The 16,071-nt window shown below is 60.5% G+C and overlaps 2 protein-coding genes across 17 annotated transcripts in view; one reads left to right on the top strand and one right to left on the bottom strand.

Annotated features, from left to right (window-relative positions):
• The window catches only part of SECISBP2 (SECIS binding protein 2), a 47,364-nt gene extending 45,222 nt beyond the window's left edge, over positions 1-2,142 (top strand). For all 10 annotated transcript variants that reach the window (XM_072841471.1, XM_072841478.1, XM_072841430.1 and 7 more), the window contains 3 exons: positions 368-522; positions 769-964; positions 1,314-2,142. In XM_072841471.1, the coding sequence (XP_072697572.1) occupies positions 368-522; positions 769-964; positions 1,314-1,417 (455 nt within the window). In that variant the 3' untranslated portion in view covers positions 1,418-2,142. The remainder of the gene's footprint in view (positions 1-367; positions 523-768; positions 965-1,313) is intronic.
• A 903-nt stretch (positions 2,143-3,045) lies between these two features.
• The window catches only part of SEMA4D (semaphorin 4D), an 89,453-nt gene continuing 76,427 nt past the window's right edge, over positions 3,046-16,071 (bottom strand). For 6 of the 7 annotated variants that reach the window (XM_072841391.1, XM_072841401.1, XM_072841361.1 and 3 more), the window contains 3 exons: positions 15,151-15,323; positions 15,028-15,071; positions 12,130-14,262 (listed from right to left, as the gene is read on the bottom strand). In XM_072841391.1, coding sequence (XP_072697492.1) covers positions 13,355-14,262; positions 15,028-15,071; positions 15,151-15,323 — 1,125 coding nt within the window. In that variant the 3' untranslated portion in view covers positions 12,130-13,354. Of the gene's footprint in view, positions 4,149-4,714; positions 4,813-6,456; positions 6,667-11,749; positions 11,957-12,129; positions 14,263-15,027; positions 15,072-15,150; positions 15,324-16,071 lie in introns of those variants that run through there. The other variant, XM_072841372.1, reaches the window with a different exon arrangement.

Raw genomic sequence — 16,071 nt, 5'->3', positions numbered from 1 at the left:
TCTCTGCTCCAGCTGGTGATTTGAACTCATGTCACATCCTTTCATAAATTGGAAAAACAGAAATTAAGTGATTCCCTGAGTGGAGTTCTTTGTATCTCTAGCAAATGGAAAGAATGCAAGGAAAGAGTGTTGGGGTTGCAGTGTGTATTATGTTGGGGACGTTTCTCCCGGAGAGTTGATTTCCTCCTTGCAGCTGAGAGTAACCATGCACTTGCGGTGGCAGGCTTGTCCTGGTGGCATCTGGCACAGGCCCATGAGTAAATGAAGTAGCTGGGGGTGTTGCCTTCTGTAGTAAAAAGCCCTTTGCAGCCAGTGTCACCACCCCGCTGCATTTGATGCATTTCCCTGTTCTGCTGTCCCTGACCAGGTGGGCTGGATGACACGCTGCACACCATCATTGATTACGCCTGTGAGCAGAACATTCCCTTTGTGTTTGCACTCAACCGCAAGGCTCTGGGGCGCAGTTTGAACAAGGCTGTCCCTGTCAGTGTGGTGGGCATCTTCAGCTACGATGGGGCCCAGGTGAGTGGTGGGGGGAGTTCTTTGGGGGTGGGGGTGGAGCAGAGGCCTGGGCTTGTAGGCACATTTCCATGGGGCAGCCCTGAGCCCGAGGGCGGTGGTGCGATCCTGAGTCTGCTCTGTGCTCACTGCTGTCCCAGAGGTGCCTCGGGCAGGCAGCTTCCATACTGGGTGTCCCCCTGCTCCCCCCCAGAGGGCAGCGTCCCCGGTGGGTCAGGGGTGTCACCTCTGCTCTCACCTCTGCCCCAGGACCAGTTCCACAGGATGGTCGAGCTGACGATGGCTGCGCGGCAGGCCTACAAGACCATGTTGGAGAATGTGCGCCAGGAGTTGGCTGGGGAGCCTGGGACCCCAGCTCTGGCCAACCCGCCCATGCAGGGTCTTGGCTGCTCCACGCAGGACAGCCCCCCTGCTCCTACAGCCGAGAAAGAAGAGCCCCATTACAGTGAGTGCCGGGGAGGGCTGCATAACCTGACAGAAGGGACGGAGTGCCTGGATGGCCTCTTCCTGGCAGCGCCCCCTGCAGAAGGCCGGGTTGGTCCTGGCTGTTGTCTTAAGAGCTGGTGTCAAGACCTCGTGTTAGATGGCACCTGCAGAGTGTAGCCTAGACGACAGCGGTGTCCCTGGCGGGAGGCCGTCAAACCCACCAAACACCAAGGGCTCATGGGTACTGCTCCCAGAGCGTGGCTGTGATTGGGGGCGGCTGGGCTGAGTCCTTGCCAGGCCCACATAGGGCTGAGACTGTCCCGACTATCCCTGTATGTCCCTCAGCTGTGCCACTTTGTTGTTTCCAGTTGAAATCTGGAGGAGACACCTGGAAGCGTACAGTCGCTGTGCCCTGGAGCTGGAAGACTCACTGGAGGCTTCAACCTCTCAGATGATGAACCTGAACTTATAGGAAGAATTCTGTGTGTGTGTTGTGTGGGGTAAGGAGGGGGCTGTGACAGACTCCGGGGCCTTTTTCTTCCCAGGTTTTCACTGACCTGATGTATTCTATTCTGTGCGGCTGATAACTGGGAAGGGGGGTCCAGGGTGTGCCTCCTGGAATGGATGCAGGAGCCTTGCCTGCCCTGAGACACCGCTTTGGATGTAAGCGTACGTTGTCTGGGAAGAGTGCAACGTGTGGTGCCCTGAGTCTGCTGTGAAGGAAACCCCCTCTGATGCGGAAGAGCCAAGCTGGGTTAGTTTGTGGCAGCCGCTGTGGGCCTCAGCCCTGGGGCTGGTGTTCTTGCCTAAGGACCCAGCATAGCTGTGGAGAAGCCAGCAGGCGGGTGTGGTGGGGCCACTTTTGGGGTGGGGGGCTTTCTTGGGACCTGGTTCTTTGGCTGGAAGATTTGGGGGTACTTGGAATGTCTGCTAAAATGAGCCTCACTCAGAAGGAAAATCAGATCTCTAACCTGTGACCTTTTGACATGAATTATTCCTTTTTGTCTTTATTTTTCAAAGAAGCAATGTATATTGAAGTCCTAAATTTCAGTTTTGATAATCTATAGGCTTTTTTGTAAATGAACATATTCTTTGAATGTGGTTTCTCTCTTGGAGGCCAGCAGGATAGAAGTTTGCTTTCATACTTTGCTGTAAGTAAGAGGGCTTATTTATTTTGAATAAAGAGCAATGATTTGATCTCCCCGTGGCCAGAGCTCAGGCTTATGGGTGGTTCCTCAGCCCTCGTCCGCACTCCTCAGGGGCTGTTGCTTGAAGGGAAGAGGATGGAACCTGGGGAGAGGTTTGCTGAGGGGACCTTGCCTCGGCCCCATCTGCCCCCTGTGCCGTCACAGAGCCGACGGCAGGATGGAGCTTTATTGTTGGCCATTTCTCAGAAGGGCGGCAGAGTGCGTTGGCTTTGCGGGTGGTGTGAGGGGAAGTCGGTCGTGTCAAGTGTTACACGTCTGGCAGGCCAGTGTCCTGTGAGGAGCGCACTGAAGTGACGTCACAAAGGGCATGTAGTGTCGCCAGGGCTGGCGTGGTGTGGAAGCACCGGTATGTCCTGTCGTCTGGATGCTTGCTGACCCTAGGTGCCTGCTTCTCTGCTCTCTGAGCCTGTAAGTGGGGGGCATGTGACGTGGTCACCCAGGCCAAGTCCCACCCCCAGGTTGCTCCCTCGGTGGGGTAGGGAGGAGGGGCACGAGGGAGGGCTTTCCCCCTGCTGTGTCAGTAGGGACCAAGTCTGCTTTTGTAGGTTTGAAAATTGGATATTATGGGAGAAGGAAGGTTCCAGAGTTAACCTAAAAGGAGGAAATCAAATGTACAACTCTGAGCAGGATATGCCGGCCTCTGTTGAGCGCCCCAGCCCTGGCCCGTGGCTTGCACAGAGCTCATCTGGGGGCAGAGAAGCCGAAGCAGAGTGGGGAGGTGTGAACACGGCGTCAGCCGCAGGGGGCCAGCGTCTCCTATGACCTGTGGGGTTAGCCAAGCTGCAGTGTCCCTTTCACGGCAGAGGCTCCTGCTGCTGACATGGGGGTCTGTTGCGGCCAATGCTGCGGGAAGCACATGGAGCCGGGCCTCCCAACCACACACTCAGCTCACTGTGTTTATTTCTATTTATTTTTTCAACAGAGCAGAGACCCCAAACTCCTAAGCACGGGTTCCCCCCAGAACCCTCCCTGCTAGGCTAAGCACACATCTCATTGTGGTGCTGCATGAGGTACTCTGAGCCCCCCGACTTAGGCCAAGTCTCAGGGCTCTGGAAAGCAGCACCAAGGAGGACTCAGGCCTCTGAGCCCTTCTGTCAGGGGCACCACGTGTGATGGCCTGGGAACCAGGTGGGCAGGTATCCCAGGCAGACCTCACCCCAAGCTGGTGTCCTCAGGAGCCTGTGCTCTCCGATGTCCCCGGCCTCAGAACGAAGGAGTCTGGACACAGGCTGTGGTCATCTATTTGCTGGGGTTGCACAGAGGTTGTAGTGTCTTGGTGGACTGGCATTCTGCTAACCATTCCAGCAGCAGAAAGTGTCTGCAGGGTCCAGGCTGTGCAGCATCAGGCTTTCACGTCCCACACACAGAGTGTGCCTGCAGGTGCAGCTCCAGGACACAGGCCCCCTCCCCGTGGCACCGCTGCACATAAGCTCGGGGTGCGCACAGAGCCCCGTAGAGCAGCCCTCACACTCTGAGATGTGCTCGGAAGCCCATGAATCCTACAGTCTCTGTAAGCTCCAGGAGACCTTGTTGTCACTTGAAAGATCAGGCCAGATATTGCCACTGGTGTTGCTGGGCCTGTCCTGGCACTGGGAGCTCCGTGGCCATGTGTGAAGGAGGGAGCGGCAGCAGGCGTGGGGGGTGGCCATGAACCTGTAGAGCTGCTGCGGGGCTCCAGGGGTGGCCATGCTGTACAGGAATCCACTCGGGTGTTTCTGGAAGACGAGCCGTCATGCACACCATTGTCTACATATCTGCAATCTATAGGTAGTTAACTGTCCTGCTGGCCTGTTTCTGCCGGGCTGACTCTTCTGTCTCATGTAAGCACCTAAGTTTTTAGAACGTTTTGGCTAGTGTCACAGAGGTTGAGTTGGGGCCACCTCTCAGCAGGCCAGGTGACTGTTCGCTGTCCTGGAGCCATGGCAGGGTCAGGGGGTGTGGCTAGGGGTGGGCACCACCTCCTGGTGCCTAGAAGGTGTCCTTGTCACAGCTTTCCTGAAACAACAGTGCAACCCGTCTTTGAATTCCCAGCAGAAGAAAGGCCCATCCTGCTTCTCCCTCACTGTCCTCGATGTAGGAAGGGGCCTCAAGCGTCATACCCCATGTGCTCCCCCTTGGGGTCAAGGGGGTGGCCTTCAGGGAGGGGGGCCTGCATGTTCTACGCTCGAAGGGATGAGTCAGAAACGCTTAGCCTGTGTTGGCAACAGGGAGAGGTCTTGGGTGGCCGCAAAACCCAGGACATTTGAAGGCTGGTGGTTGAGCTGTAGGGCTTCTTCCTGGCCTAGTAGCTGCCCAGATGGCTGCAGCAGTGAGGGCGGGGGACGCCTGTCCTCCCACCTTGGTGCTGGGATGGGGCTCCCTGCAGGCCCAGCAGTCACCTCCCCACAAGTGGGGCCCCCAGACTTGTCTCCGTGAGTGCCCCCCTCCCATTCTGTTGATGTTCCTCAGGGCTCTGCCTGCAGCTCTGAGGCTGCAGGTTCCAGAAAGAACTGTTCAGCGAACCAAACCCCAAGGCAGTGGACGCCCACCAGCCCTTGCCCACCCCCAGCCCGGCCACGTACCCACGCCTTCCTCCAGCTGCGCATCATGCGGTCATGCTCCCCGGCCACAGCCCTCCACGCGGCGAGCTCTCTGGTCCACTGCTCCTGGTGGGTCGCTTCTGCAAGACAAAGGGGACACCAGGTGTCAGGTTTGCAGGCCTTGATGGCACCCTGGGTACGCACCATCCACTGAGGCCATTCCGAGGAGTGTTGACACCTCCCAGCCTTGCCTTCCTGGCTGGGGGGGCTTCCCCAGGTCATCCCTGGCTGCCAGCTCCAGTTAGCGGCTGGTCCCCAAGGTCACGCTGGCTCTGTCCTCTGCTCCCTTGAATTGTCTAGTTCCCCATGTTGGGCGTGCTGCCTCCCCTTTGAGGCCTGGCCTGAGGGAGGCTGATGTCCAGCTGTTGCCTGCTCTGTGCAGCCTGCTGCAAGTAGGAGCCTGATCTAGGGTTTGAAAGCAAGTTACTTGGGGGGCTGTCAAGATGGCGCAGCAGGCCGCCGTGGATTTTGTTTGTAAACACAGGTGTGAACTGTGTCACTGACCTGGCCCAGAGTTCAGGCTGCTGATTTCAAAAGTGGGTGCCAGGGACCTGAACCCTGAGACACCAAGCGGAACTTGTTGCTGGAGCAGAAGTGGGCCGGGGCAAGGGCTCCCGAGGCGCCTTAGGGGTCCTAATCCCCGAGGGGCTAGAAGGGGACGTCTTGCTCCTGTCCGAGAGAACCCCTACGTTCTCTAGCACCCCTGCATCTCCAGGAGGCCGGGCTGGCAGGCAGATTCTGGCCGTCCTGGCTGTGCTGGCATCTCTGCCCGCTGCATGCCTGGGCAGCCCGTAGTGTGACGGTAGAAGGGCCACAACCAGAGCTGGGGCCTGCTGCTCACGGGCTCTGAGCTGGGAGGCCCTGGGCCAGAGCATAGCCCAGGGAGCAGGGCAGTGTAGTGCACCCCAGACTGCCTGTGGCCCCTTGGCTGTTGGCTGACGGTGCCATTCCCGCAACTTCGGCATGACCCCTCACAGTTTGTGGGGCATATTCATGTCACGATTCCGTTTGTCCTCACTGCAGCAGGCAGGGCGCTTCACAGAAACAGGAAGAAAAGGGGTTCTGGGTAGAAGCGAATATTTGCAGCATCTTTCTCTCCCCAAGCCTGCCCCAGAAGGACGTGGCCTTTTCAGCATTGCCAAGTATAGGTGCAAACCTGAGGACAGGCCAGGACTAGAGAGGAAGCACAAAACCTGGGGGCTGAAAGCAGAGGCACCAGCTGGAAGGGAGCAGGCGTGAGAAGGCTGAATCCTGGGCCAGCAGTGGGGAAACCGAGGCAACCCCTCCTGGAGACACTCGGGCACCGGGACAGGCCATCTGGACGCGGAAGCACAGCCCCAGGGCCCTTCCCTGCTCCATACCAAACCAGGGGGTCCAACGTGTGGGAAAATAGTTCCAGAAAGAGCACAGGACATGAAGTGGAGCAGAGCAGAATGAATACATGTTCAGGAAAAGCTCCTGGTGGCATGGGCTCAGGCCTGGGGGCACTGAGGTGTGAGTGTGTGCAGTGCGGCTGGGAGACGGGAAGGCTTTCAGGCCAGACGCGCACACCCCGGCCCTTCGGTGTGAAGACAGCAGGGGACACGGGCTCTCCAAACAAAGACCTCACAGACCCCGGGGTGAGACCCGGCAGGTGGCTATGCGGTGGGCACGGGGTGTGGGGGCCGTGTGGCAGTGGCGGGACGCCGGGGAGGCTGGCCATGCACGGCGCGCTCCTTCTTTACCATGTCTCATGACGGTGACCCGCACTCCAGAGGTCTTGTTGCCCGCGGAAGACAACACGGAGCAGCGGTACTCGGCGCTCTCTTGGAGGGCATCTCGCAGCCAGCTGAGCACGTGGGTCCTGCCGTCGTGCAGCCCGTGGGTCTGTGTGGGGACACATGTCTCCAGCTCACGGCCATTCTTCTCCCAGACAAAGTGAACGTCTGCAGGACCTGGGGACACACAGACTGTTTCCACCTGGTGTCCCCTGGACTCTCACTAAGGGCCCGTGTTCATGGCCCCCGGTGGGGATGAGTGGTATGAGCTACCCAGGGCAAGGACCTGCATTGTCCCAGCTGGACTCAGAGTGATGGCACTTGTGTCCCTGGAGGTGGCCTGGGGTGATTCCCACTGTGAGCCTCAGTGTCCTTGGAGAAAAGGTGTGCCCTCACTGCCCCCTGGACTCCCTGCTTCTTAAACCTTAGGTACCTTTTTAGAAGCACATCTGCACAGCTGGGCACCCCTAGCCCCCTTTGCCATGGGGGACCTGAGAGCCGTGCCCTGGGGGCAGGTGTCCGTTCTGCACAGAGGGTCTGAGCCTGGGAACTTCATCTCCTGCCCTAGACCTGCCGCCACCACCTGTGACCAGAGGCTCTGCCTCCAGGGGGTCACCCCTGCTCTCCCGGCACCTAACTGGAGGCGGTCCGGCCAAGCTGAGGGGGTGGGGCTGCCAGCGGGCGCTCCCAGGGGGTGGGGAGGGGTGCCAGACATGGATGGCACCCAGGGGTGGGCTGCAAGCTGACCCAGACTAGAGCCAGCCCTGCTTGAGAACGCTTCTCACAGCGAGTCTACCTGGTTGCCCTGCCAACCTGGGAACCGCAGAGGCTGCGGCGGCGTCGGGGGGCGGTCAGCAGAGGGAGCGCATGTGTGCGGGAGCACGTGTTTCCCACAACAGCGCTGTGGCCACACTGGTGGTGTGGACACCTTGTCAGTGTCCTCTTGTTTTCTGTGCAGGATGTATGGGTTTTTATTCTATTACTGTAATTTGATTTTCACAAAGCATTTTGTCCTCTAGTCGAAGATGTTTCTGTCCGTGTATCACATGTAGATATGCATGCATCTGAGGATCTGCACTACAGATGTGTGTGCACACGCATGAACACACACACAGGTCTGCCTATGTCTGCATACACCTGCAGCTGCCCATCGCCGGGCACTGACCCTCCCTGTACCTGCTGCGAGTGCCATGTGACACCACCGCCCAGCAGCCGAATCAAGTTTGGAAACGGACTCTTGTTGAGGCAGTCTGTGAACAGACACTAAAGTCTGTTTCAAAGGGCCTGGGCTCCCCCCATCCCCTGACTGCCCCATGGTGATGTGCCACCTGGATGGGCCACGGGAGCTTCTGGAGGTTTCTTACAGCCCTCTCTGGGACAGAACCTGAGCCATATGGCCAGAACCTGAAGGAGCAAAATGCCCGGGTGCCCATGCTGTAGGGGGGCATGGGCAGAACACAAACCACCATGTGCCCCTCGGTCCTGAAAACCTTCTGAGCAGCCTGAAATCTGTGCGTTTAGCCACAGTAAAGCACTGAAAATGTTAAAGGTGTACTTACGTTCTACTTACTTTTTTAGAAAGCTATCCGGCTCCTTCTGAATGCAGAGGAGAGCAGGGAGGCAAAGGGACAGTTAAAACCTGTTAGCAGGGCCTGCATACTGCCACTCAGGCCCAGACAGCCGGCCAGGCCCTCCTGCCCCAGGAAGGCTCCCCAGGCCTTGGGTTCCAGCACCTGCCAGGGGTCACCCTGCCCCTAACCCACCCCACGCCTGAAGGGGACTGGTGGGTGCAGTGCTGATTCTACCTTGTGTCAAAACCAGAGCCTGTCAGAGCAGTGGCCTCACTGAGGGAGGACACCTGATTCTGGAAGTGGGGGCCTTGAGAGCCCAGAGTTGGAGGGCAGTGTGATGGGGTCAAGTCCTCGGGCCACATCTGTGACTAGTGTCCCTGCTTGTCAAGCCTTCCCCCAAGCATCCCCTTGTATATGGTCTCCTCTGACCCTGGGGCCAGCCCATCTCCGAGCTCATGCCCGGGGCCTCCTGCCAGTTACTGGCTGCACCCAGAGTTGGACGTCGTCCTGCATGGCCAGATCCAGAACTGCACGGAAATCAGGATCCAGCTGGGGAGGGGGGCCTCTTCCACCCCATCAGAGCCTTCCCATCACAGTGCCCACATTGTCGCAAAGCAGCCAGCACCCTGTGGTCAGCTGAAGAGAGTGACCCCCAGAACATCTAGAGAATATCTAGGTCCCAATCCCTGGAAGCACGTGGCAAAATGAGCTTCACAGACCACGTTGTGGGTAAGTGGGAGCATGGGGGTCGCCTGCCCAGGCGCCCAGCTTCACAGGGTGCCAGGTGCGGGGGACGGTCCCACACGCAAGGACTGCTCTGTAAAAGCCTATGGTGATCGCAACAGAAAGACATGCTAAGGATCAGGCCAGCTGCAAGGGGACAGATCGGCCGCCTTGCCCACCCTGGAGGGGTCCCAGCCTTTCCAGACAATGACCAGCTCCCGAGTCGACGCGCACAGTCCAGCCTGGCCTTTCCGGAGCACCCTCCCTCCCCCCTTCCCCCAAGACACGCTGGCACCAACAGCCACTGTGGGGGAGCAGGGGACGTTCTGTGGCCCCCACAGCCCCCAGTGGCTTCAAGGGCTCTGATTTCCAACATCGTGGTTAAAACCTAGGAGACCGCCAAAACCATGAGTAGCCGAGTCCCCTCACGTACAGAGGACCCGTTCCTAGCTGTGGAAGTGATGAGCACAGTCTGCCAGGGATGCGGGGTCCCGCGGGGCACACGGCTCCACTTGGGCACCAAAGCCCTGGGGCTCTAGTCCGCACACCTGTGGGGGCAGATGCGTGATCTGCACGTCTGTGAACGTGGGCGTGTTGGTGTGGTTCACAGCTCTCCCTGCCTGTGCACACACGCCGGAGTACCGCTGCCAATGACTGCTCATCCCGCTGCACTCCACGGCAGGGGGCTCGGGGTCATTATTGCAGAAAAGCATCCCCGCCATGTGCCGACATCAGTCTCGGGCTCAGGATCCCTTCTGCCTGCCAGCACCTTCCTAACTACAGATGTGCGCCCCCCGTCCCCCCCCCCCCCCCCCCCGTCACCTCCTGGGAGGTGAGCAGCAGTTTGGAGACGCCCTCCTCTGCACCCTGAGGCCTCAGGGCCTGGGAATGGAGGTATGGCTGCAGAGCACGATTGGCAGTCGGCTGTGGCCAGAGATGCATGCACACGTGAGTGCACACACACACCCCGTGGGGAAAATCCGGAGATGGGGCAAGATGGGGAGCAGCGAGACACGCCCGGCACAGGCAGGTGACCTGGCCCAGCCGCCAGTCACAGTTTACCAAAGCCAGGTCTGCATGGCCCCCGGGCCTGAGGCCATTTGGGGACACTGGGAGGGAAACCTGGAAAGGGAGGGGCTGCGGGAGGAGCTGCGGCTGGAGTGTCAGCTGGAGAAGAAACTGGTTCTGGCATGTGCCGGGAAGGGGTGGCCAGAGGCACCGTCATTTGAAACCCCACATACAAGGACGCCCACCTGCGCATGCGACCAGCACTGGCTCCTGGACGGGCTCGGGGGAGAGGCTGAGCTGGGGGCAGGCCCTGAGGCCAGGGCTGCGCCTCCTGGCTCCGGCGGCTGACACCTCCAGCGACTGCTCTGGAGGGTGGGGTGGGCGCCCTGGGATGCGGCCCCTGCCCTGGCTTGCTGCTGCCCGACGGAGCCGCCCTCCCTCGGGGCCCGGCCCCCACACCCAGCCGCCCACAGGAGGGCCCGCTGTGCTCCGTGTGGCCTGTGCCGAGCTGCGCTGGGCAAGCCCTGGGCCCTCGGGTACCTCGAGCTGACAAGGACGCACGGCCTTCCCTCTCGGGTGGAATAGGATGCACGGGCTCCCTGGGAAGGGCCCGTTCTTCTCAGGCTGCCTCACAGCCTCACGTGGGGCCCCGTGGTACAATGGAAGGTTCCAGATGGGCCACCGCTCAAGGAGCAAGGAGTGTGCCGTGGGCCCTCGGCTCTATCAGCTGCCCCTCCGTGCTGCCCACTTCTCCCACCCCGGGCTGCGAGGCCACCCGCCCCCTCCCCATCCTTGGTCCCCAGCTTCCTGTCAGGTCCCACTAAGGAGGCGGGAAGTCTGGGGAAGAATGTCCCTCTGGCTGCTGGTTCTTGGCAGCAGCCCGGCAGGGGAGGGGGTGTGGCTCTTCCCGCTGTCGTCAGATGGGACCCGCACCCCTTCTCCCCGGCCGCCAGCAGCCCTGCAGTGAACACCTGCACTGGGTCCCCGTTGAAACCTGGTATGCTTCCCACTCTGGCTGACACCGGTCTCGGGGTCCCCCTGCCCCCCATCACAGTGCACACACTGGCTAACAGCGCCTCCCAGAGAAGCCACGTTTAGAAGTGTCCCCTGGTCTCATGGCCGCCTGCGGCAAGGGGCCTTGGGTTCCTCGCCAGGTTGTGTGACTGACCACCCGCTCTCCCAGCAACGGGGACACCATTCTGTCCGGGGAGGCCCCAAGAGGACTCGCCCAGGCCCGGAGCCACACGGGGGGCCCGGTACGGGCTAAGTCCAGGTGTGGAGCAGGCGAGCCGGGGGCCGCACAGACCTGCCCCCATGGGTCTGTCTCCATAGCGTCCTGCTCACAGGCAGCTTCCCGTGCGGCCACGAGACATGCGGCCAGTCCACGGCCACACGGGACGTGCAAAGGCTCCCGGAGCCGGCTCGTACCCGGAGCACTCCTCACAGTTTAAAGTCTCAAGAAGAAACCACCTGCACGCTGCTTCCTCATCAGCTCTATCCCTCTCCTCGGGACACAGAGGACGGAGCCTCCAGGCAGCCGCTCGGCCACAGGAGACCACGGGGACCAGGGAGACCACGGAGGCCATGGAAAACCATGGGGACCACAGGAGGCCACAGGAGACCACAAAGACATGGCCCCGCAGGAGGCCGTCTTGGCCTCTCCCAGCACAGGGCAGGCACCTCCAGGCCCCGGGGCCGCTCGGCTCGACGCATGAGAACGACGCCCCTTCTGGCGGCTCCAGAGCCCCACAAGGACGGAGCCCCCCACGGACAGAGCCCCGAGGGGTCGGCAGTCAGTCAGTCCCACGTACTGCGACCAGCTGAGCAAGGCCTCGGGGCTCTGGAGGCAGAGCCGAGTTCCCCATGGGACCTGTGGCCTGTGCAGCCCATGGCGGTGAGCGCGGCCCCCTGTGGATAGACCGATGCCCCCCCCCCGCCCCGACAGGCACCCCGCTCACCTGTGGCCTGGCAGAAGAGGTGGAAGGTCCCCAGGGCGTGCACGTGCTGTGCCTGGTCGCTGAGGAAGGGTGGCAGGAGGGCAACCGGCAGGCTGCTGTCAGGCCCCGAGGCCGAGGCCGGCCAGGGGCTTCGGGGAGAGGAAGCTGAGCCGGGGCCCCGACAGGACAGGGAGGAGGACCCCGGAGGGGGGAAGGGCAGAGGTGAGGCTGCGAGACAGAGGACAGAAAAGAGAGAGGCCACTGAGGCGGGGTCGTGAGGATCCCACTGCACCCGGAGCAGGGAAGCAAAGCACAGAGAAGGGAGGGCCGGCAGCGCAGGTCAGCGCCCGCTGGGGGGGCGGGGGGGTGTTGGCCGCCAGACTCGGCAAGTCACGCCCGCGTGAAGGATAGAAGCTTCTCATTTATTAGGTTACTTTTCCAATGTATACAATTCAAAGTAGAAAAATAAAAACAAAGTAAATCTTATAAAACACAAATGTTTACACCAAAATGGTCGAGTCCTAGCATGCTGCAGATGACACCGTCCACGCGGGCACACACAAGTCCAGCTTATTGCTCTTTGCCACGGAAAGACAGCCGCCTCTTGCAGGCGTGTGGGAAGCAGCAGGCGGGCTTGACGTCACCGAGGCTGAACCATCTCGCCTGTTCGCACCTTGAGAGACAGCACTGGGCCACGCGGCTCCGCCCCATGGCTCCAAGGACTGTTGGGACACGGGCCTGTCCAGCTTGCTTGCATGTGTGGACAGCCCTCTTCAGCCAGGTGGGACGTCCCGCGGGCAGTGGCTGTGGACAGAGGCCAATGGTCATAGGAGCCATGTGGATGTCTGAAGACGCCCTGGTGGATGTCTGTCCGTCTGCACGGGAGGTTTTGAGCAGTGGCCATGGGCCTCCGTTTGCAAGACCTGCACCCCCATCAGCTCTGGGCCAGCCTCCCGCTGTCCTCTCTTCTTCGAAATAGTTAAAACAACGGGGGGAAAATTATAGAAAGAAAATCTCTCTGAAAATGAGGTTTCCTTCAAGGAATAAAAAAAAAAAAAAATGTGCTTAAGAGATGGTTCTGTCTACGTTTCTAAAAGCAGAAGGAATGCATTTAGCCAAAGTAAGTTTATCCCTGAGAATCGTAAGCAACGTAAGCTGTATCCTATCCTCACAACAGAACCTGGAAGATGTACTACATCTTCTCAATATTTAAACATCCGCTTTCTTGATTTAAGAAATAAACGACCTAACACAACAGAAGTAAAACCCTACAAAAATAATCCTGTGGGAAGAAAAGGTACGTGCCAATCTGGACAACAGGCGCTAAGTTACCAATCTGATAAACAAACACGTCATTTCCAATCTGGAATGAAATGATCGTTCAGTGGCTGCTTGGAGGAGGGGGCGCTCCAGGCATGAGTGTCCACAGCCGGTCCCCGACGGCGGCCCACCTGGGAGGCCGGGGCACAATGCTCACCATTTTCCGAAAGGACAAAGAGAAACCAAATCACAAGCTCGACCCAAGAGAAAAGACACAGAAGACAGGTGTATGGACACGGGCTCCCTACGTGGCCCCAGGGCCGGACGAGCACTGACGGTGTGTGGAGGCCTGTACGCGCGGGCGCCTCACTCCGCGTCCACGTCCGCGTCCGAGTCGGCATACTTGAGCTCACACTTGACGTCAAACGGCCTGTCCCGGACCGGCAGGTCGTCGAGCCTCTGCGAGTCTTCCCTGTCGGTGGGCACCCGGCTGGCCATGGTGTCCTGCTCCGTCTCGTAGCCGGTGTCCAGGGCCGGCCGGGGCTGCCCCCCGTTCTGCTGCGAGAAGCTGCCCTGCTCCACCAGCGTCTCCTTCACGCTCTGCTCAAAGTCGGAGAAGTCGGACGCGGGCTGCTTCTTCCCCAGCAGCATGGCGGAGCGGAGCTTCAGGCAGTGGCCGGGCAGGTAGCCCTTGTAGCAGTTGTAGGAAAAGAGGCCGAGGCAGAGCACGAAGAAGAAGAGGAAGAGGAACATGAGCAGGCGGTTGTCACTGGACTTGAGATACATGGTCTTCTCCGAGTGGACCTCAGGGACCGTGTTGATGATGGTCTTTGGTTTGCAGGTGCCGCCAGTGGGCGCGGGGCTGGGCGTGGGGCCCCGCATGGCCGGGGTCTGGGGCGGGGGGCCCGGGGTGGGCTCCGTCGACACTCTGAGGACGGTCCTGTCGCCTTCCGTCCGGGCGGCTGGTGGGGTGGAGGCAGCCGGGGTCCTAGGAACCACCCTGACTTCCAGAACGTGCTTGGCCAGCAGCTGCAGGACCGTCCTGTTCCTGACTCTCTCCTCCGACAGGCACTGGTACACCCCGCTGTCTCCCTCTGACAGGTCGAAGATGAGCAAGTCTCTCCTGCCCACCAGGCCATACTTGGGGGTCTGGGCCTTGAGTACGCGGTCCCGGAACGTCCACACCACCCGGGCCAGGTTCGACTTTTGGGAGCATTTCAGTTCTGCTGTGCCGCCGTGCTTGAAAAAATGCTCCCGGAAACTTTTAGTTTCATCTGGAACACCAAAATAAACGTGCACAGTGTCAACAACCCGGCCCGCTACTTCCCTTCTTTCAAAGATAGGTCAACACGCACAAGAGAACACAAGAGTTTCACCCACTAGAGCAACACAGAATCTTCCAGAACAACTAAGGAGATAAAGACATGCGTGACAGAAGAGCAGAGATGAGCCCCAGATGGCAGCCCCAGGGGATGAGGAACTCGGGAGCAACCGGGTACAGAGATCCCATCTGGTGCCCTGCGAGGCCGTGCGGCGACACGCGGAGTCACACGCCGCGCTCCTGCCAACGGCTCCGGGGCCCGTGGACTCTCAGTGGCCCAGCATCCTCCTGAGGCTGCCCCGCTGTCGAGTCCACATCAGGAGCGTGACAGCCCAGGGCACGGCTGCCTTCCAGGAGACCAAGGGATGTGCCTGACCCCCCGGCCGGCAGGGGCATCGCCGAGGGGACGAGGACGCCTCCCGCTGCCCCTCCCGGGACCCTCAGGGTTGTGTCAGCAGCCCCAAGCTAAGCGGGAGAGAGGAGCGTCTCAAGACTGGATGTCACAGGTTGGACGCCGAGCACCTTCCAGTGAACGCACTACGTGGCTGCAACCAGAGGGGCTGGCGGGGTCGGCCTCTGTATCCTCATGGATACGTGCCCTCTGTTCCAAGTAGAGAAAGGAAAAAAGAATGTACGAGATGCCACAACAGCACAGCACAACGACACGATCACGAGACCCGGCCGCCCCCGAGCAGCACAGCGAGGAGGGGCCACTTACTGGGGCAGACGGACGTGTCACCGCTCATCTGCTGAACCAAAGTCCTGCAAGGCAAGCGGGCACGGTCACTCACGCGCCTTCCCCGCGGGCAGGGCGGGCGGCTGGCACGCGCGCCCCCGGTACCTGCTGGGGCTGTCTGTCCGGTGCAGGTCCACGCAGGCCTCGGCGGCACGGCTCCAGGCGCAGTAGGGGTCGCGGGCCAGCACGCAGTCCTCGCAGCTCCCGTGCTTCCCGCAGAAGGCCACGGGGGCCTGCACCACACCCGAGCTGGAACCCGCGTACACAAATCTCTTGCCCTGCACGGGGGAGACAGAGGGGACAGGCGCATGAGGGGTGGCATTCATGCGCTTGGTGGCAGGTGCTTCTCCACCTCGCTGGCTGTGGCAAGCACGTTCCCGCGATCCCTCATCCAGGAGCTTCCAGAACCGGAGCTCAGCCGGGCTACTCCAAGGCCAATCCCAACAGCAGCACCTCAAGCCCGCAGAGGCCGCGTGCTCTTCAGCAGAGTCCTCGCTAACTCGGCACTCGGGGCCTTGGTCACAGGCCCCCCCAGAACCCCCCAGCCCTCCCGTCTGGGTGCCAGTGTGGACGTGTCTCTGCCCCACTAGGGCTGGGGGTCAGCTCCTCTGTGTGGATGGGGCTCCTCCAGTGGGACACTCCTGGCCCCGCGACAGGACAGAGGCCAAAGGGTACAACTCGGAGCCCAATCCCAGGCCTGCCTGGCTTGAGCAGCTGTGCACGGACAGCCCAGTAGTGTCCGAATCCAGCGGGGCCAGGAAAGGAGGCGCCAGAGAGTGGTGGGGGACATGCAGAACTCCAGCACGAGGATTAAGGGACCAGCCAGGTTTGCGAGGGAGGAGCACGCAGACAGGGAGGCTGACGGCTGGCCCCTCAGAGAGCCAGGCCCCCCAGGTGGCTAATTGCTCCCCTGGACACAGCGGGGACCCCTCCTGGCACAGCCATGCTGCAGGGCTGCAATTCTGCATGTGTGTCCACGGTCTCCTCCGCCGGTGAGCCCGTCTCCCCCGACCCCACACAGATCTT

Source organism: Canis lupus, chromosome 1 (genome assembly GCF_048164855.1).
Source record: "Canis lupus baileyi chromosome 1, mCanLup2.hap1, whole genome shotgun sequence".
Lineage (NCBI taxonomy): Eukaryota > Metazoa > Chordata > Mammalia > Carnivora > Canidae > Canis > Canis lupus.
This window is presented reverse-complemented; position numbering and strand designations above follow the sequence as displayed.